General features: G+C 42.2%; 1 protein-coding gene across 3 annotated transcripts in view; it reads right to left on the bottom strand.

Annotated features, from left to right (window-relative positions):
• The window catches only part of LOC122562879 (breakpoint cluster region protein-like), a 477,748-nt gene that overhangs the window by 282,127 nt on the left and 172,591 nt on the right, over window positions 1-23,030 (bottom strand). For all 3 annotated transcript variants that reach the window (XM_043716190.1, XM_043716188.1, XM_043716189.1), the window contains exon 4: window positions 6,243-6,428. In XM_043716190.1, coding sequence (XP_043572125.1) covers window positions 6,243-6,428 — 186 coding nt within the window. The remainder of the gene's footprint in view (window positions 1-6,242; window positions 6,429-23,030) is intronic.

Genomic DNA, 23,030 nt, shown 5'->3' with positions numbered 1-23,030 from the left:
ACCTTGCAGACGATAGACGTGAGACTGACTGCTCTGTAATTGCGGGGATTTCCCTATTTCCTTTCTTGAAGAGAGGAATTGCATTTGCCTCTCTCCAGTCCTCAGGTACGACTCCAGTGGAGAGCGAGGATGAAAAGATCTTCGCAAGTGGCGAAGCAATTGCATTTCTCGTTTCCCAAAGCAGCCGAGGACAAATCTGGTCTGGGCCTGGCGACTTGTCAATCTTAATGTTTAACAAACTTTTCAGCACATCAGCTTCCTCTATCTCTATCCATTTCAGCATGCACACCTGCTCATCAAAGGTTACATTCACCACAAAGTTCGTTTCTTTTGTAAAGACAGAAGCAAAAAACTCATTTAGGGCTTCCCCTACCTCCTCAGACTCCACACACAAATTCCCTATGCTATCCCTGATCAGGCCTACTCTTTCTTTGACCATTCTCTTATTCCTCACATAAGTGTAAAATGCCTTTGTGTTCTCCCTAATCCGTTCTGCCAAGCCTTTCTCATGCCCCCTCCTGGCTCTCCTCAGACCATTTTTAAGCTCCTTCCTTGCCTGCCTGTAATCCTGTAGAGCTGAGCTTGACCCTAGCTTCCTCCACCTTACGTAAGCTTCCTTTTTCCTTTTGACAAGAAGCTCCACCGCTCTCGTGAGAATACCTCATCTGGGCTGCAAAGGAACGTGAAAGAGGAGAGACAAGATCCAGTTGTCATGGTCCAAGTAGGCACCAACAACAGAAGTTGAACCAGGAAAGAGGTTTTCTTGAGAGAATATGAATAGCTAGGGGCTAAATTAAAAAAAGCTGAGCCAAAAATGTAATAATCCCTAGATTACTACTGAGCCACAAGCTAATTGGCACAGGGTCAACAAGATTAAAGAGGTAACCATATGGCTCAGAGACTGGTGCTGGAGAAAGGGGTCTGAATTCATGCAACATCAGCGCTAGTATTTGAGAAGGAGGGAGCTGTTCTAATGGGACAGGAGCACATGAATCTTGCTCAGACTAAATTCCTGGTGAATCACACAACCAGAGCTGTAGATAGGGCTTTAAACTGAATAGGGGTGGGGTGGCCTCAGTTGCATGAAAGAGTAGAAAATCAAAGGTAAACGAGAAGGTAGGATTGCATGTTCATAATAGGGCTGTTGTTACCAGATAATACAAGTAAGGGACAGTATGTGTAAAAGTTGTATTACACCAAGGAAACACAAAAGTGTAGGGAAATTTGATCATAGAACAAAGTTAAAGACTTTGAATCTTGATGCATGAAGCATTTGGAATAAGGTAGACAAACTGACAGCACAAATCGAGATAACTGAATATGATTTCTTAGTAATTATGTGGTTCCAAGGAGATCAAAATGAGAACTTAACATGCAGGGATATTTGACGTTTTGGAAAGACAGGTGGGTTGGGAAAGGTGATGAGGTAGCACCATTGGATCTTTTCTCTCCCGCTTTCACGTTCCTTTGCAGCCCAGATGAGGTACTCTGAACTGGGGCACCAGGCAGGAGTGATATGAGGACAGTTGTGAGAGACGATTCAGGCTTGGACGATGTAGACTCCATTGGTGCGAAAGTAAAAAAACAGCAAGGAAAACATTGATAGGAGTAGTATACAGTCCCCAAATAGTAGCTACTCCATAGGAAAGACTATAACTCAACAAATAATTGGAGCCTGTAAAAGGAAAACAGCAATAGTTAGAGTGATCTTAATCTTCATGTTGATTGGGTTAATCAATTTGGAAAAGGCAGCTACAACAACAAATTCACAGAGTACATTATGGATAGTTTCCTAGAGCAATATGCCATGGAGCCAACCAGGGAAAGCTGGCCATCTTCGATCTGGTGATGGGTATTGAGACAGGTTTAGTAAATGAACTTGCATTAAAAAATCCCTTGCATAGTAGTCATCATAACATGGTAGAATGTAATACTGAGTTTAAGAGTGAGAAGCTCGGATCAGAAACAACTGTGCTTAGCTTAAATAAAGGAAGTTACAATGAAATAAGGTTTGAGTTAGCTAAAGTGAATTAGGCAGATAGATAAGTAGGAATGACAGTAAGCAAGCAGTGGCAGACATTTAATGAGGCAAATCATGAATCTCATAAAAATACATACCAATAAGGAGGAAAGATTCTAAGAGAGAGATAAACCAACCACAGCTAACCAAGGAAGTTAAGTAGAGTGCTCAGTGGAAAGAAAAAGCATCAGGAGGGAAAAGTCAGTGAAAGTCCTGAAAATTTGGATAAATTCGGAATCTAGCAAGGGAGGACTAAAAAGATAATAAAGAGAGAGAAAGTAAACTACAATAGCAAACTAGCGAGGAATATAAAAGCTGACAAGAGTTTCTTAAAAGGTATAAAAAGAGAGAAGTCAAACTGAATATCGATCCCTTCCAAAACTGAATCTGGGTAGATGGTTGTGGGAACAAGGAAATGGCAGAGGAATTAAACTGATCATTTGCATCAGTCTTTACAGTTGAAGATACTTCAAACATTCCACTAATACTGTAGAATAAAGGGGGGGAATTAAGTACCATCACCAAAGATGATGACAAATGAATGGGGCTTAAAGCAGGTAAGTCCACTGATCCTGATGGCTTGCATCCTTGGATCCTAAAAGGGGTGGCTACAGAAACAGTGTATGCATCAGTTGTAATTTTCTAAAAATAGTTTTTTCTGGAAAAGTACTGGAGAACTAGAAAACTGATGTAACACACCTAATGAAGAAGGCAAGCAGGCAAAAAGTGGACAACTAGACATCGATTTGCCGAATATCTATCATTGGCAAAGTATTGGAATCAATTATTAAGCAAGTAATCGCAATACATTTGGAAAATCAATCTAATCAAGCAGCGTCAGCATTGTTTCATGACAGGGAAACCATGTTTGACTAATTTATTAGAGTTTTTTTTCAAGGAAGTTTCAATCAGAGTAGATAGAGAGGAAGCAGTGGATGTGTTATACCTGTACTTCCAGAATGCGTTCAAACAAGATACTTCACAAAAGTAATAAGATCTTAGCTCACGGGGTTGGATTAGTATATTGACATAGATAGAGAATTGGCTCATGTTTTTTCTAGCAATTATTGTTGTTGTTTCAGACTTCCAGTTTCTGCAGTTTTTTTTTTGTTTTGTTTTAACTTAGAGATATTGATAGGTTAAATGTGCAAAACGTTGGTAATGGAATATAATGTGGGGAAATGTGAAGTTGTCCATTTTGAAAGGGGGTACAAAAGAACACTTATTTAAATGGGGAAAACTGTAGAAAGCTGTAACACAAATTGGATTTGGGGGAGTACTTGAGCATAAAACACAGAAAGCTAGCACACAGGTACAGCACGTAATCAGGAAAGCTAATAGAAAGTTGGGCCTTATTTCAAGGGGTTAGAGTATAAGATGAGGATGTTTTAGTGCAGCTGTACAAAGTGCTGATGAGACAGCATCTGGAGTAATGTGAGCAGTTTTAATCATCTTATTTAAGGATAGAAATCATTGGAGGCAGTTCAAAGAAGGTTCACAAAGATGATCCTCAGCATGGAGAGATTGTCTTATGGGTAAAGGTTAAACAGGAGTGTACTCATTAGAATTTATAAGAAAAAGTGGTGTTCTCATTTAAACATGTAGAATTCTGAAGGGGCTTGACATGATAAATTCTGGGAGGATATTTTCTCTGCATGGGAGAGCCTAGAACCAGACAGCATAGTCTCAGAATAAAGACTGTGATAAGAAGCAATTTTTTTCACTGAGAACTCTGAGTCCTTGCCACAGGGAGCTGTATATATGTAAGGCTGATGTAGATATCTTGATCAGTTAGGGATTGAGAGTTACGGGAAAGGCAGGAAAGTGGACAAGAAGAGTGCCAGATCAGCTTTGACTACCTTGAATTGTGAAGCAAGCTCAAGGGGCTGAATGACCTACTTCTATTCCTATTTCTTATGGTTTTACAAACCCTGTTTGACTAATACATAATTAGAATCTTGACAGAATATGTTGAATGGCAACAACACAGACTACAATATTGAAAAACTTCTGCTTCAATATTCTGCAAGTGAAGTTGTTTATGTTCTGCAAAGCCTCAAGCATTGCAGGCTCACTTTTTTAAATCCAGCAGCTTCAGAACAGAGGCCATGCTGAATTTCAGAACTTGCCGGTTTTCAGAGAAAAAAGCACAATCAAAACGTGTTAATTCGAATCAGAACACTTTAATCCAGAGAATAGGGATCCCTGGAAAACCAAAAGAGACAATTTTTTTAAAAATTCATTCCTGTACATGTTTCCATCATTATCAACATTTATTACTCATCCCTAGTTGCCTTTGAGAAGATGGTGGTGACCTACCTATTGAATCACAACAGTCCATTTCATTCATTAAAAAGCACTTAAGTTATCAGACAAGTCAATTCTCTTGCATTGGATTTAATAATTCTTTCATGCGTCTTTCACTTCCCAATCAGCACTCAGCAACTCTCTGGCTTTTTCTGAATTGATTCAGATGGGGGGGTCAAGGTTTGTATTAACATGGGAAACATCAAATGCACCAAGCCAATTAGTACTCAATAAGTTCCCAAAGTTGAGAGAGGGTGCTTAAATTGGATGGCCATGAGAAACCATCAGATAGCAGCAGCAAGAATTAAGGGAGTTGGCAACATAGTAGTAAAATCACCAGACTGGTAATCCAGCCTGATGCTCTGATCACATAGATTCTAATCGCATCATGGCAGCTGGTGAAATTTAAACCTGAATGACCAGAATTGCAAAACAACTACCAGTAATGGTGTCCATTAATTGTCAAAAGAAATCATCTGGCTCACTAATATGCATTAAGGAAGGAATCTGATATCCTTATCTGGTCAAACTTTCACCTGACTCCAAACCCACAGCAACGTAGTTGATTCTTCACTGCAGTAAAGATACATTACAATTAATACAGCACTTCAAGAAGATGGCTAATAATGAACATTTCAGGACCAATTAGGAACAGACAATAAATAGGCGATGGTGAGGATTGCAAATGCTGGAGATCAGAGTCAAGACTAAAGTGGTACTGGAAAAGCACAGCAGCCCAGGCAGCATCTGAGGAGCAGGAAAATCGACGTTTCGGGCAGGAGCTCTTCATCAGGAATTCCTGATGAATGCTGCCTGACCTGCTGTGCTTTTGCAGCACCACTCTAATCTTGAACAGACAATAAATGCTAAACTTGTCAACTAAGTCCATATCCCACAAAAGAATAAAACAAAAATGGTATTGGAAACATACTGAGCGATATGTAAATGCATGTCTGCATGTGCCTGGACAGTTCATCTCAAATATCACAACCCAAGGCGAATTCCAAATTTTACCTTCTAGGTATATGGAAATGCAACAAGTAAAATGCTGAATGTGCATGTAATAAACACCAGTACTATTCTTTAGATACTTGTAACATTGCCTTAGCCTCTCTTCTTCACATATACAAGACTTCAGAGTCAACTATTGAACTATTGTTAATAGTTGATTTTTTATTTGTTCATGGGCTAGGCCCGCATTTATCAAAATACAGTTAAGAATCAATCACATTGCTATGGGTCTGGAGTCACTGACCAGGTAAGAATGGCAGATATCTTTCCCTAAAAAGACATGAGTGAACCAATGAAGATATTGTGACAGCTGTCAAATGGTACACAGTCACGATTAGGCTAGCTCCTAATTCCAGATTTTATTAAAGCTGAATTTCACCACCTGCTGTGATTGGATTTGAATCCATGTCACCAGAACACTGACCTGTGCTTCTCAATTGCTAGTCCCAGCACCTCCATGTCACTACCTCCCCCCAAGTGTACTGACAGTTTGATTCCTCCTGCAGAATTTAATTAAACATTGGACGTAGTTACAGAACAATGTTCTTAATCTACTCTACTGTCAAGTAAAAAAGAACTGGGAATTAGAGGGAAGCAAATACTGCACTAAATTAATTTAAAAATTGAATCATTACTATAAATAAAATAATAATGGACAGTTGACTTAATTAGTGAAAAATACTCAACAGTATTTTGCTTGATCCCAATGTTTATCTGAAGAATGCGCAGCTGTTTAAAATACAGTGTATGTTTATATATAGTTGGTCAAAATTGGTGAAAATGGCCTTTGAGGAGTAGCTTTTTCACTGCTCAGCAATACGGTTGATATAATTCTATTAATATATTTAGAATAATTAAATTTAGTTTCAAATCTGAGAATAGCAAAAGTCATCATTAATGTTACCAGTTTTTGAAAGAGGTCTCCAACACACTGATGGTGACTCCATTGCTGAACTCTGGGGAAAAGTCCATCATAGAAATCTTTGTGTATCTCATAGAGTTCAGGCACTTTGAAGAAGATGGTTTCTATTTGTTGGCTCGTGAGGACAGGCTGAGATGTGGTAGCAGCTGCTTTAAGAGGTTTCATAGGCTGTAACAAAAAAATAAAATGAAGGACCAAGTTCACATAAAACTCAAGGATTACAAAATACCAACAAACATTTCTGTAACTGCAGTAGGTATTACATCAAAGCATCACTTTTCAGCAAAAGTTAGAATAAAGCAGTTATTCCAATATAAGAAATTCCAGTTTATATAATTTTATTATACATTGTAATGTGATCAAGACTGCTTTCTTACAACTTCCATATATAGACCAAGTCAGAGATTTTTGGATAATAGAATGATATCGGAGTGCTTGACCACAAGCGAATAAACCAGAAAACATTGTAGATACAAATACTTAACTGAAATATAAAAATGAGAAGATTATAAAGTAGTTAATAACAATTGTTTAACTTATTAAAATACTGTAGTATTCACATTTCCACTTCCAAAGTACTGTACTAAAATAATGCTGTGACTTGCTTGCATCTGCTCAATAGATTTCTGAACAATTGATGCTTCCAAACAATAGATTTTTGGGCTACACAGATTGCAGTCTATTACCATTAACAGAAAAAATTTAGGAAAATTTTGAAGGAAAGCAGTTGGCAGGAAAAGTAATCCGGAAGGGAAATGTAGAGGCTCATGAGAGTCATTGTGGCACAATAGACAGCCATTTGGATCATCAAGACCATGACGGATCTCTATAGAGCAAACCAGTCAATAGCACCACACCTCTCTATTTTCTTAATCCCACAAATTTATTTCTCTCAAGTACTGATCTAATTTCCTGCTGAAAGTATTGATTGACTTCACCTTAACCACTGTCATAAATAACATTCCACTTCCTGCAAAACATTCCTTCTTCACATCCTTCTTGAATCTCTACCCCAAAACTGTAAATCTTAGAATCTGTACTGTGTGGAAACAGGCCACCTGCCCCAACAAGTTCACACCGACTCTCAGAAGAGTAACCCAGCCAGACTCATTCCCCTATCCTATTACTCTACACTTCCCCTAACTAATACATGTAACCTCCACATCCCTGAACACTATGGGCAATTTAGCACTGACAATTCACCTAACCTGCACATCTTTGGATTGTGGGAGGAAACCACGCAGACGCAGGGAGAATATGCAAACTCCACACAGACAGTCACCTGAATCCGGAATCAAACCTGGGTCCCTGGCACTGTGAGGCAACAGTGAGCCACTGTGTTAGCCACTGTACACCCATAATTAACTTATACCTCTCCATGTGCCTGAGATTATCATTTCTAAAACCTAACTCATCACTGATGTTAAACTAAAGGGATATGCATCAAACACAGGCAAGTGGAACGAGTTTAGTTTGGGAAACTTGGTCAGCATGGATGTGTTGGACTGAAGGGTCTGTTTCCGTGCCAAATGACTCTATTACTTGGATAGGTTATTTTGTCAGGTGAAGTCCATAGCAAAAATGGAAACAAAGTAATCATTAAGTATTCTAGCCTTGCCTCTGAGCAAGGCAATTGCTACAGATCTTGCCTTTCAAGCATACCAGGTCATTGATGAAGCAGCCAAAGATGGTTGCGACTCGACCAGCATCTTAAGAGACTCCTGCAGTGATGACCTAGAACTGGAATGATTGACCTGCAACAAGCACAAACATCTTCCTGTGTGCTTGGTTTGTTTCCAATCAGCAAAGAATTTTCCATGCTTCTCACTGGTCAGTTTTGTGAGGGCTCCATGATGACATACTCAACTGCTGCTTTGCGTCAAGGACAGTTATGCTCACTGCATCTGACAGTCAACAAAAAGAACAAAGAACCTTACAGCACAGAAACAGGCCCTTTGGCCTGCCAAGCCTGCACCAATCCAGATCCTCTATCCAAACCTGTCACCTATTTTCCAAGGATCTGTATCCCTTTGGTCCCTGCCCATTCATGTATCTGTCTAAATACATCTTAAATGACGCTATCATTCCTGCCCCTACCACCTCCGCTGGCAACGCACTCTAGGCACCAATTACCCTTTTCATGCATATCTCCCTCAAACCTTTCCCCTCTCACTTTGAACTCGTCACCCTTAGTAACTGAGTCCTCTATGCTAGAAAAAAGTTCGCTATCCATCCTGTCTACACCTCTCATGATTTTGTAGGCCTCAATCAGGTCCCCCTACTTAACTCCCTTCTTTCCAATGAAAATAATCCTAATCTACTCAACCTCTCCTCATAGCTAGCACCTTCCATACAGTCAACATCCTTGTGAACTTCCACTGCATCCTCTCCAAAGCACCCACATCCTTTTGGTAATGTGGCAACCAGAATATGCAGTACTCCAAATGTGGCCGAACCAAAGTCTTATACAAAGGTAACATGACCTGCCCAACTCTCGTGTTCAATACTCCGTTCGATGGAGGAAAGCATACCATATATGCCTTCTTGATCACTCTGACCTGCGTTGCCACCTTCAGGGAACAATGGACCTGAACACCGAGATCTCTCCGTACATCAATTTTCCCCAGAACTTTCCATTTACTGTATAGTTCACTCTTGAATTGCATCTTCTAAAATGGGTCACCTCACATTTGTCTGGATTGAACTCCAGCTACCATTTTTCTGCCCAACTCTCCAATTCTGCTGTATTCTCTCACAGTCCCCTTCACTAACTGCTACTCTACCAATCTTAGTGTCACCTGCAAACTTGCTAATGGGGCAACCTACACCTTCCTCCAAATCATATATGTATATCACAAACAACAATGGTCCCAGCACGGATCCCTGTGGGACATAGGTCACAGGTCTCCATTTTAAGAAACTCCCTTCCACTACTACTGTCTCCATCTAGCTAGAACACCCTGGACCCCATGCAACTTCATCAGCCTACGATGGGAAATTTAACAAAAGCCTTACTAAAGTCCATGTATATGACAACTACATCCCTTCACTCATCAATCAACTTTGTCACCTCTTCAAATAATTCTATTAAGTTTGTAAGACATTACCTTCCCTGCACAAAACTATGCTGCCTATCACTGATTTATACCCATTTTCTTCCAAATGGGTATATATCCTATCTCTTAATATATTTTCCAGTAGCTTCCCTATCACTGACATCATGTTCACAGGTCTATAATTACCTGGATTATCCCTGCTACCCTTCTTAAACAAGGGGACAACATGAGCAATTTTCTAGTCCTCCAGGACTTTCCCAGTGTTCAAGGATGCTGTAAAGGTATCTGTTAAAGCCCCAGCTGCAAGCTGGGATAGACCCCATCCAGACTCGGGGACTTGTCCACCTTAGTGTCTTTTAGAATACACAACAATTCCTCCCCTTCCTTATGCCAACTTGACCTAGAGTAATCAAACATCTATCCCTAACCGCAACATCCGTCACATCCCTCTCCTCGTTGAATACCGATGCAAAGTGCTCATTAAGAATCTCACCCATTTTGACTCCATGCATAACTTTCCTCCTTTGCCCTCGAGTGGGCCAATCCTTTCCCTAGTTACCTTCTTGCTCCTCATATATGAAAAAAAGGCTTTGAGGTTTTCCTTAACTCTGCTCGCTAAGGATACCTCATGACCCCTTTTAGCCCTCTTGATTCCTCATTTCAGATTGGGCCTACTTACTCGATATTCTTCCAAGGCTTTGTCTGTCTTCAATCGCCTAGATCTTATGTACGCATCCTTTTTCCTCTTAGCTAGTCTCACAATTTCACCTGCCATCCATGGTTCCCTAACCTTGCTGTTTCTATCCCTCATTTTCACTAGAACGTATCTCTCCTGAACTCTCTTAATCTCTCTTTAAAAGCTACCCATATACAGAATGTGGATTTCCCTTCAAACAGCTGCTCCCAATCTACATTCTCCTGCTCCTGCCGAATTTTGCTTCATATGGTCTTCCCCAAGTTTAGCACTCTTCCTTTAGGACCACTCTTTTTCCATGAGTATTCTAAAACTTATGGAGTTGTGATCACTATTCCCAAAGTAATCCCCTACTGAAATTTCAACCACCTGGTTGGGCTCATTTCCCAACACCAGGCCCAGTACGGCCCCTTCCTGAATTGGACTATTTACATACAGCTCTAGAAAACCCTCCTGGATGCTTCTTACACATTCTGCTCCATCCAGACCTCTAACACTAAGTGAATCCCAGTCAATGTTGGGAAAATTAAAATCTCCTATCACCACCACCTTGTTGCTCCTATATCTTTCTATGACCTCTCGACATATTTGTACCTCTATCTCACGCTTGCCGTTGGGAGGCCTGTAGTTCTGCCCACATTGCCTCCCTGCTCAAATTTTCCATAGTACCCTCCTTCAGCACAGTTGTGATATCATCTTTGACCAATGATGCAACTTCCCCACCCCTTTTACCACTCTCTCCATCCCACCTGAAGCATCAATATCCTGGGATATTTAGTTGCCAATCATGCCCTTACCTCAACTAAGTCTCAGTAATAGCAGTAACATCATATGTCCAGGTACTAACCCAGCCCTAAGTTCATCTGCATTACCTACTATATTTCTTGCATTAAAACAAATGCACTTCAGACCACCAATCCCTCTGCGTTCATCCTCCACTTCCTGCCTACTCTTCCCCTTACTCACACTGACTTCATTATCTAGTTCCTTACAGACTTTAGTTACTACCTCCTTCCTGTCCACCAACCTCCTCATTTGGTTCCCATCCCTCTGCCACATTAGTTTCAACTCTCCCCAATAGCGTTAGCAAAAGCACTCCCAAGAACATTGGTTCCAGTCTGGCCCAGGTGTAGACCATCCACTTTATAACAGTCCCACCTCCCCAGAACCGGTCTCAATGTCCCAAAAATCTGAACCCCTCCCTCCTGCACCATCTCTCAAGCCATGCATTCATCTTGATTATTCTATCATTCCTACTCTGACTAGCATGTGGCACTGGTAGCAACCCTGAGATTACTACCTCTGATATCCTACTTTTTAACTTGTTTCCTAACTCCCTAAATTCTTATCGTTAAAAAACTTCCTACATGCACCATGACAACTGGCTGTTCACCCTCCCCATTGAGAATTTTCTGCAGTCAATCCAAGACATCCCTGAGCCGTGCACCTGGAAGGCAACATACCATTCGGGAGTCTCATTTACGACCACAGAAACGCCTATCTACTCACCTTACAATTGAACACCCTATGACTATAGCCCTTCCACTCTTTTTCCCACGCTTCTGAACAGCAGAGCCAGCCACGTGCCACGTGCTGCCTTCTCCTGCTGAGCTATCTCTCCCAACAGTATTGAAAACAATATACCTATTTTCATAGAAGCATAGAATCTCGCAGCGTGGAAACAGATTAGCCCAACAAGTCCACATCTCTGAAGAGTAATTCACCGAGACCCATTCCCCCTACCCTATATTTAACCCTGACTAATGCATCTAACCCACACATGCCTGAACACTATGGGCAATTTAGTTTGGCCAATTCACCACCCGGCGGAAACCCACACAGATACGGGGAGAATGCGGAAACGCCACATGTGCTCCCTTCTTCTGCAGTACTAGTGTAGATGTCCCATGTATTCCTCCTTCCTGCTGCGTAGTAATGGGGTTCGAAGTTGGACTCTAGCTCATCAATGCTGACCAATAGTTCCTCACACTTCTCCCATAAAAATCTTTGAGGCACACCTTTACCTCTTTAATCTTGTTGACCCTGTGCTAATTAGCTTGTGGCTCAGGTAGTAATCTAGATATTATCTTTTTCGTTCTGCTTTCAATTTAGCCCTTAGTTGTTCATACTCCCTCAGCAAAACCTTTTTCCTCCTTCTACTCTGTGTGATGCCTACATGGACCATGACAACTGGATCCTATCCTCTCAATCTATGTTCCTCTGTGGCCCAGATGAGATGTCCTGAATCGGGGCAATGGACTTGCAATTTAGCCTTCGGGATTCTCGATCATGGCCACCAAGAACAGTGCCCATTCCTGTGACTACGCTAAAGCTGATTACAACTACATTTCTCTCTCGCACCTCCGCCCCCTTGAATGACTATGGTCAGGTTGGTCATCCTTAAGGCCCCCGAACTCGTCCACACAGTAAGCAAGAATCTCAAACCTGTTAGACAATGCCAAGAGCTGAGATTTCTGCAGCACTACCCCCTGGATCCCTCTGCCTGCCTCACTCAATGGGCGACACGGTGGCACAGTGGTTAGCACTGTTGCCTCACAGCCCCAGAGACCCGGGTTCAATTCCCGCCTCAGGGGACTGACTGTGTGGAGTTTGCACGTTCTTCCCGTGTCTGCGTGGGTTTCCTCCGGATGCTCCGGTTTCCTCCCACAGTCCAAAGATGTGCAGGTCAGGTGAATTGGCCATGCTAAATTGCCCGTAGTGTTAGGTAAGGGGTAAATGTAGGGGTATGGGTGGGTTGCGCTTCGGCGGGTCGGTGTGGACTTGTTGGGCCGAAGGGCCTGTTTCCACACTGTAATGTAATCTAAATCTAATCAATCACACCTTCCTGTCCCTGACCACTGATCAAATTCAAGATAGTTAATCTAAGGGTGTAACTGCCTCCTGAACACAGCATCCCCCTTCCTGCTGTGTAGCAATGGAGTTTGCAGCTTGAACTCTAGCTCATCAATGCTGACCAAGAGTTCCTCAAGCAACTAACACTGCCTGCAGTCTTACAAGTCTTGTATTAGAGCCAGAATGCTGTGAGGGCCATTGCATTTGAAATATCCAATACTTTTAGCCATGCGATATCACATGGGAGTGAAGTGAATCACCCGAAAGCTGGCATTTGTGATGCTGTAGACTTCAGAAGTAGCCCAAGATGGATCATCCACGCAGAACCTCTGGCTGAAAGTCAGCCTGGCCTTTTGCACTGATGAAATGGGGTTCCGCAACATTGACGAGCATGATTTTTGTTGAGCTTCCTCCAGTGAGCTGTTTAACATATATCCCCATAACTGATAAGGTAGAACTGCAGAGCTTGGATCTGATCCACTGGTTGTGGGATTTTATCATGTCTACTGCATGCTGCCTCCAATGTATGACATGCAAATAGTCCTGTTCTGCAGATTCACCAGGTTGACACTTCATTTTTAGGTATACATGGTGCTATGACTGACAAATCCTCCTGCACTCTTCATTAAACTAGGTTAGTTCCATGGCCTGATAGTTGCAGTAGAGTGAGGGATATGCCAGGCGACAAGGTTACAGATTGCTATTGAATACAATTCTGCTGCTAATGGCTCACAGAACATCACTATTACCCAATACTGAGGTACTAGGTCTGTGCAAAATCTCTCTTATTTACTGCAACATTTCCTCTAAGTTGTGTGGCCACTAGGATATCTCATGCATACCAATCAGCTTCTGCATGCATAAGATGCTGTCGTACACAGTCCTCAGAGATCTGCGCAGTGGAAAAATAATTAGGGGGAATCATAAGTGAAGGGTATCTTCAATGGTCATTTCTACCAATACTGTCACAGACAGATGTATTAGTAACAGGTTGATTAGTAAGGATGAGGCCAAGTTGGTGTTTCCATTTTATTAGCTTCTTCACCATCTACTGCACACACAATCTTGCAGCTATGTCCTTTAGAACGTGGTCAATTCCTTCTATAATGGTACTACCAATCCACTCTTGGTGCTGAATATTGATGTTCCCCACCCAGGGCATATTCTGTACCCCTACCATCCTCAGTGTTTCTCCCAATTGGTAGGGTGAAGTGTAAGTAGGTAGTAATGAACATCAGATTTGTTGCTTGTGTTTGAGTTAATGTCGTGAGACTTCATGGCATCCACAGACAACTGAAGACTCTGAGGGCAACTCCATCCCAACTTCTAAACACTGTGTCTCCACCTCGACAGGTGTGTTCTGCGGTAGGACTTATCCACAGATGGCAATAGGGACGTCTGGGACACTGTCATGCTCATGGAATCATACCTTGCAGACAAAGTCAGGCTGTTATGCAACTGGTCTGTGGGCCAACTCTCTCAATATAGTTAAAAGGCTTCAGATCCTAGCAAGGAAGACTGCAGGATCAACAGCTTTCCATTCTTGTTTTAAGTGTCTTAGACAATGCCAAATCATCTGCCCGTTTCAGTGTTTTCCTTAGACATTGCAATACAATGAATGGCTTGCTAGGCCATTGCAGAGAGCATTCTAAGAGCCAACCACATTGTTGTGGGACTGGTCAGCAGATTTCCTTACCTAAAGGACATTAGCGAAGATAAGTTTTTACAACAATCTCTAATGGTTCCACAAACAGAGATAAAGAAAATCTTCCAAGGTTATTAATTGGTAGAATTTTCTTTCTAAGGCTACAGTTGAGGCTGGATCGTTGAATTTATTTATGGCTAAGTTGGATAGATATTTGATAAACAAGGGAGTCAAGTGTTGGGGGGAGCAGAAGAAAAGCATCATAAGTTCATAAGACAGCAGAGCAGAATTAAGCCATTCAGCCCATCAAGTCTGCTCCTCACCTCCATTTTCCTGCCTTCTCTCATAGGCCTTCAACCTATTACAATTAAAAATCTGATTAACCCCTCCTTAAATTTACTGATTGTCCTAGCACCTCGAGGCAGCAAATTCCACAGATTCACAACCCTTTGGGAGAAGTAGTTTCTCCTCAACTCTGTTTTGAATTTGCTACTCCTTACCCTAAGACTATGACTGCTCATCCATCCTAGAATGCCCCACAAGAGGAAGCATCCGCTCCATGTCTATTTTATCCACACCTTTTATCATCTTGAATAACTCAATTTGATCTTCCCTCATTCTTCTAAATTTCAGAGCATATAGGACTAAACTGTTCAACCTCTCTTCATACGACAAACCCCTAATCTTTGGGATCAATCTAGTGAACCTCCTCTGAACGGCCTCTAATCTTTCCTCAAATAAGGGGAAGAAAACTGGAAACAATAATCCACGTGCGGTCTCAACAATACCTTGTACAGTTGCAGCAATACTTCCTTACCTTTACATTCTATTCTCTTTGCTATAAAAGCCAACATTCTATTCACTTTCTTTATTAGTTGCTGTACCTACATGCTAGTTTACTGGGATTCATGAACAAGTACACCGCGATCCCTCTGCACCGGAGCACCTTCAAGTCTCTTCCCAAGGTAATAGGTCGCCTTCCCAGTTTAATCGACCAAACGCAAGAACTCGCATTTATCCACAATGAACAACATTTTGGCCCACTCTCCTAATCTATCCATATCCATTTATAAGGTTATTTCTTCATTGCAATTTACCATCCCATCAATTTTTTGTGTTGTCCGCAAATTTGGCAATAGAGCCTTCTATCCCTGTGTCAAAGTTGTTAGTGTAGGTTGTAAATAACTGGGGTCCAAGGACCAAACCCTGTGGCACCCCACTAGTTACATCTTGCCATCCGGATAAAAATCCATTTATCCTGACTCTCTGTCTTCTGTTCATCAGCCAGTCAGTCAGTCATTTATCCAGACTAATAAATTACCTCTAATCCCATACGATCCAACCTTGTGAATTAACCTTTTGTTTGGCATCTTATCAAATGCTTTCCAGAAGTCTAGATAAATTACATCTACATTATCCTCAATTATTTACTTTGCTTGTTACTTCTTCAAAGAACTCTAGCAAATCAGTCAAAATGATTTTCCCTTCATAAAGCCATGCTGACTCTGATGGAAAGTGTTTTGACTTTCCAAATGTCCTGATATTGCTTTATTGATAACTGATTCCAACACATTCCCAATAGATGTTAAACTAACTGGTCAGTAATTTCCCACATTTTGCGTTCGCCCCACTTTTGGAATATGGCATTATATTAGCCATTTCCCTATCCACTGGAACCTTTCCTGTGTCGAGGGAATTTAGGAATATTGTAACCAATGGATCTCTGCTGCCACTTCCATTAACACCCTAGGACATAAGCCATCACACTTGTCTGTCCTCAATTTTAATTTGCCTAGTAGTTTTTCTCTATTGATGTTGATTCTTCTATGTTCCATCTTATTTTTGCCTCTGACTTGCCTTTTCCAACTGGAATCGCACTATTGGTCTCCACCATCAAAACTGAGGCAAAGTGTTGATTCAGCATCTCTATCATTACATACAGAGCAGAATCAAAAGGCATTTTGTAGAAGGGTCACAGGACCTGAAAAATGAACTCTGCTTGCTCTCTACATATGCTGCCAGACCTACTGAGTTTTTTCCAGCATTTTCTGTTTTTGTTTCTGATTGCTTTTTTTGGTTAAATGGCTTACTCATATTGTTAAGGTTTGACTCGTGTCTTGTGGAGGTAATGCGAGGATGTACATTGTGACACAGGCAGCTACTCAAGCTAAAAAAGGTAGAATTTAATCACCAGGTAAGGAGGCACTGCCATAACGGTAATGTCACCAGATTAGTAAATTGGAGCAAGGGCTAATGCTGAAGGAGCATGATCAGAATGTCACCATGGCAGATAGAGAAATTTGAGTTCAATTAAAACCTGGAACTTAATGACCATCATGTAATCATTGTCAATTGTCATAAAAACCCATTCGTTTAATGATGGCCTTTACAGAAGGCAATTTGTTATTCTTATCTAATCTGGCCTACATACAACATAACAGCGCAATACAGGCCCTTCAGCCCACGATGTTGAGTCGAACTGTGAAACCAATCTGAAGCCCAACGAATCTACACTATTCCATCTGTATGTTTATGCAATGACCATTTAAATGCCCTGAAAGCTGGCAAGTCTTAACTAGGGTTTTTAAGAAGGCATAGAGTGTTTTGGCCTTTATTAATAGAGGGATTGAGTTCCGGAACCAGGAGGTTATGCCGCAGCTGTACAAAGTTCTGGAACGGCCGCACTTGGAGTATTGTGGTACAGTTCTGGTCACCACAGTATAAGAAGGATGGGGAAGCTTTGGAAAGGGTGCAGAGGAGATTTACTAGGATGTTGCCTGGTATGGAAGAAATGTCTTACGAGGAAAGGCTGAGGGCCTTGAGGCTGTTCTCATTAGAGAGATAAAGGTTGAGAGGTGACTTAATAGAGACATATAAGATAATCAGAGGGTTAGATAGGGTGGACAGGGAGAGCCTTTTTCCAAGTATGGGGACAGCAAACACGAGGGGACACAACTTTAAAGTGAGGGGAGATAGGTATAAGACAGATGTCAGAGGTAGTTTCTTTACTCAGAGAGTAGTAAGGGTATGGAATGCTTTGCCTGCAACGGTAGTAGATTCGCCAAGTTTAAGTATATTTAAGTTGTCATTGGACAGGCATATGGACATACATGGAATAGTGTAGGTGGGATGGGCTTCAGACTAGTATGACAGGGCGGCGCAACATCGAGGGCCAAAGGGCCTGTAATGCGCTGTAATGTTCTGTGTTCTACCTCTGACATCTGTCCCATATCCATTGCCCCTCAATTTAAAGCTGTGTCCCCTCAAGTTCATCATCACCATCCAAGGAAAAAGGCTCTCACTGTGCACTCTATCTAACCTTCTGATTATCTTAAATGTCTTAAATTAAGTCACCTCTCAACCTTCTTTTCTCTAGTGAAATTAGTCTCAAGTCCCTCAGCCTTTCCTCATAAGACCTACCCGCTATACCAGGCAACATCCTAGTAAGTCTCCTCTGAACTCATTCCAACACTTCCACATCCTTCCTATAATACGGTGAACAGAACTGTACACAATACCCCACGTGCGGCCGCACCAGAGTTCTGTACAGCTGCAGCATGACCTCTTGGCTCCAAAACTCAATCCCTCTACCAATAAAAGTTAACACAGCATATGTCGTCTTAGCAACCCTATCAACGTGGGTGGGAATTTTCAGAGATCTATGTAAATAGACAAGATCTCTCTGTTCATCTACACGACCAAGGATCTTACCATTAGCCCAGTACTCTTTATTCCTGTTGATCCTCACACTTTTCTGCATTAAACTCCATTCACCACCTCTCAACCCACTATCGTCCCATTCCTGCCCTTCCCCCACCCCACTCCCCAGTCGAAGCAAAATGCTCAGAGACACAGTATAGTTTTACCTCCTTCATCTTTATTCCAGAGAGAGAACGATCACCCACGTGCACAGGGACATGAGTTCCCTGCCTTCTCTGGAACAGCAGTTTCTCAATGAAGTATATAGTTATTTTACAGGGAGGAGCATCCAGATAGGGTAACATACATATTAATTGGGTGACCGTTACAATGAACAAGTATCAATAGTAAAGATTGGGGATCTAAGATGGCAGCGATCTGAGAAGATCACACTGCAGAGCTTCGCATTGCAGCAGGAGCAGGACGGTCCTTTAACCCGCCCAACCCAAGTCATTAGGATTTCTTGGGGCTTTGGAAAGATTGTGGAGCCCCAAGAAACATTTAAAAATGGACTTACCTGGATTTTCAGCTGTCCAGAAATGCCTAAAAAGGGTGGAGGAGCATCCGAGGCCGGGTTTGCAGCTCAGCCTGCAGCAGCCTCAGAGCAGATTACTTTCCAGGACCTGGTGAACCAGCTCTCAAAATCTTGCGAGATGCTGGGGAAACAGATTGAAGAGAAGCTGGCTCCAGTCTCTCTCATGCTGCAGAAGCATGAGCAGCAGCAGGGAGACCTGGAGAAGAGGATGGATGAGGTGGAGCACAGGGTCATAGTGGTGGAAGCTGATGCCAGTTCATTCAAGGGTGAGATCCAAGCCCTGAAGACGCAGGTTCGTAATTTGCGTGACCAAGTGGATGATCTTGAAAACAGGGTCAGGAGAAAAAACATTCGTATCATCTTGGAGACTGACATGAGAGGATTAAAGATAGAGAGGGCTCACCAGGTCACAGCGCAGAGGTCGGGTCTGGGTCAATGCCCTCGTCCTTTCCTGGTGTAGTTCCATCATTACCGGGATAAAGAGAGAGTCATGGAGGCTTCCAGACTCCAGAGGAAGGATCCAAAAGCCCTAATTTACGAGGGGTCTAAGATCATGTTTTTCCCGGACTTTTCAGCAGCAGTGATCCAGAAACAAAAATCGTATGATGGTGTCAAGAGAAGACTGAAGCAGCTTGGGATTCAGTACTCCCTGAGATATGCGGCAGTGCTTCGGGTCACCTTAGAGGAATCCATGCATCTCTTTGACACATCGGAGAAGGCAAGAGACTTTGTGGACAAACTAACCTAATTTAAACAATTGTAGTATGTATAAATATTGTTGATTGGGTATGCGTCTATCATTCCGTAAAAGAAATGGAGGAAATCTGGTTGGAGCTTTGTTTTTCCCTTTAACCTCTATTGATAATAATTTGGTTCAAACTATGTCTGGCGGTGGTTAAGATGTACATTTTAAATTTCTAAGTTAGGACATACCAAAGGATGGGTGGGGTATTTATTCCCCTTTTTTTTAATAAAAGAATTTTTTTTTTATCGATATTGATATTCAATGGGGTGTTTATTCTTTATAGCTTGTGCTTGCAAAGCCGCTCTAGCTGGGAGAAGTGAAGATGGTTGAGATGGTTAGATGCCTATTTATGGGCAGTTCGGGACGGGTAGTTGCCCTCTCTGGGCAGGGGGTGAGTTCCCCTACTCAGTGCTATTGTACTTTATATGTTGGCTTGTTTTCTGGTTTTTGTTTTTTTTTATTTTTAATAATTTTGTATGTTTGTTAAATGTAGTGGCTTTAGTTTATGTAGGTTTATATTTGGTGGACCATGCGACACTAAGGCTCAGCAATTTGTGGTTCGGGTTCCTCGTATCTGGAATTTAAATGTAATTGCAGAAGATTATAGCTAATGATTTGATTAAATGGTGTACCTGGAATATCAAGGGAAGTCACTCACCAATTAAGAGGAAGAAGGTACTCTTGAGTCTTAAAAAGGAGAAGGTGGATATTGCTTTGTTACAGAAGACACATTTGGATGACAAGGAGCATCTGAAATTACAGCAGAATGGCTTTGACCGAGTTTATTTTTCATCATTTAATATCAGAAGTAGGAGAGTGGCTACATCGGTTAGGAAAAATCTCTCATTTAAATTGTTGAAATGTGTTAAAGACATATACGGGAGGTTTGTAATTCTTAAAGCCTTGATAAATGGGGAAGAATATGGTATTTTAAATGTTTATTGTCCCTCAGCTCATCCTCTTAAATTCTTGGTAGATGCTTTTTCAAAACTGATAAGTCTCAAGTCCCGGCACATCATTATAGGGGGAGATTTTAACTGCCTCATGGACCTCACAGTAGACAGGTTGCCTAAAGGTCCCTCGATACCCTCTGCACAAACTAAACAGTTATTGGGTTAGTGTGGGGAATTAGGGTTGGTGGACTTCTGGAGGTGTCTCCAGCCTACAGGTAGGGATTTCACATTTTTCTCCAATCCGCATAGATGTCACACGAGGATTGATTTTTTTCTGACCCCTGCGGTAACCCTGGATCTGGTGGCATCCTGTACGATTGGTAATATTGCTATCTCTGATCATGCTGCAGTGTACTTCATGGTTAAAATTAAGGATGTTACAGTGGATTCAAGGAGAAAGTGAGGACTGCAGATGCTGGAGATCAGAGCTGAAAATGTATTGCTGGAAAAGCGCAGCAGGTCAGGCAGCATCCAGGGAACAGGAGAATCGACGTTTCGGGCATAAGCCGTTTCTGAAGAACAGGTCCATCTCGCTCTTAAATGTGGACTTTAAGATCCTCTCTAAGGCTCTTGCGTTAAGGCTGGAGACCGTGTTACCTTCTATATTAAAGAGGATCAGACGGGCTTCATAAAGGGTCGCAGTTCCTCCAATAATGTCAGGAGGCTGCTTAACATAATTCAAGCATGCCAAAAGCAGTCAATACAGGGATTGGTGATTTCTTTAGATGCAGAGAAGGCATTTGATTGAGTGGCCGTACCTTTTCTGTACTCTAGACCGTTTGGTCTGGGCGAAGTTTTCATAAGATGGGTAAAGGTTCTCAACGGTGTACCTCTCACGGCGGTCATTACCAACGGGATACGATCAAGCAATTTTAATATTTCTAGGGGCAGCCGGCAGGGCTGTCCCCTTTCACCATTACTTTTTACGTTGGTGATTGAACCGTTGGCAGAGGCCATTCGTGGGGATCTCAAAATATCAGCTCCAGAAGTGGGATCAAAATTACATAAGATCTCGCTGTATGCAGATGATGTTTGCTTTGCTTCACTTGGAGGTTGCCACTGATGATGTTACCTAGCCAGGTAATGAAACGTCTGGATATCAAACCTACAGCTCAGCAAGCAAAGCTGCACTCTTATTTAGTGCTTCCCCTATCTCCTTGGATTCCACGCACAACTTCCCACTACTATCCTTGATTGGCCCTAATCTTACTCTCATCATATTTTTATTCCTGGTATATCTGTAGAAAGCTTTAGGGTTTTCCTTGATTCTATCTGTCAACAATTTCTCATGTCCCCACTTGAGGTGTGGGGACCAAAACTGGACACAGTACTCCAAATGGGGCCTAACCAGAGCTTTATAAAGTCTCAGTAGCACAACAGTGCTTTTATATTCCAACCCTCTTGAGATAATTGACAACATTGCATTCGCTTTCTTAATCATGGACTCCACCTGCATGTTTAACTTGAGAGAATCCTCGACTAGCACTCCCAGATCCCTCTTTACTTTGGCTTTACGAATTTTCTCACCGTGTAGAAAGTAGTCCATGCTTCTATTCTTTTTTCCAAAGTGCAAGACCTCGCATTTGCTCACATTGAATTCCATCAGCCATTTCCTGGACCACTCCTCCAAACTCTCTAGTTCCTTCTGCAGCCTCCCCACTTCCTCAGTACTACCTGCCTGTTCACCTAACTTTGTATCATCAGCAAACTTCGCGAGAATGCTCCCAGTCCTTTCATCCAGATCATTAATATATAATGTGAACAGCTGTGGCCCCAACACTGAACCCTGCGGGACACCGCTTGTCACCGGCTGCCTTCCCAAAAAAGAACCTTTTATCCCAACTCTCTGCCTTCTGTCAGACAGCCAATCCTCAATCCATACCAGTAGCTCACCTCGAACACCATGGGCCCTCACCTTACTCAGCAGCCTCCCGTGTGGCACCTTATCAAAGGCCTTTTGGAAGTCTAGATAGACCACATCCACTGGGTTTCCCTGGTCTAACCTACTTGTCACCTCTTCAAAGAACTCCAACAGGCACGACCTCCCCTTCGAAGTGAGCCTTACAAGTCAGCCTTACCTCAGTGGTGGGCAAGTTGTTGGAGGCAAGTGAGCCTTACAAGTGAGGCAAGTGAGCCTTACCTCAGTGATGGGCAAGTTGTTGGAGGGAATCCTGAGGGATAGGATGTACATGTATTTGAAAAGGCAAGGACTGATAAGGGATAGTCACATGGTTTTGTGCATGGGAAATCATGTCTCACAAACTTGATTGAGCTTTTTGAAGAAGTAACAAAGAGGATTGATGAGGGCAGAGCAGTAGATGTGATCTATATGGATTTTAATAAGGCATTCGACAAGGTTCCCCATGGGAGACTGATTAGCGAGGTTAGATCTCTCAAAATACAGGGAGAACTAGCCATTTGGATTCAGAACTGGCTCAAAGGTTGAAGGCAGAGGGTGGTGGTGGAGGGTTGTTTTTCAGACTTGAAAGGGTTAAGAAAAGATTTACAAGGATGTTGCCAGGGCTGGAGGATTTGAGCTACAGAGAGAGGCTGAACAGGCTGGGGCTGTTTCCCCTGGAGCGTCGGAGGC

The sequence above is a fragment of the Chiloscyllium plagiosum genome, chromosome 25 (assembly GCF_004010195.1).
Source record: "Chiloscyllium plagiosum isolate BGI_BamShark_2017 chromosome 25, ASM401019v2, whole genome shotgun sequence".
NCBI classification, from domain to species: Eukaryota; Metazoa; Chordata; class Chondrichthyes; order Orectolobiformes; family Hemiscylliidae; genus Chiloscyllium; species Chiloscyllium plagiosum.
The sequence above is the reverse complement of the archived record's forward strand: the minus strand, read 5'-3'. Positions and strand labels throughout refer to the sequence as shown.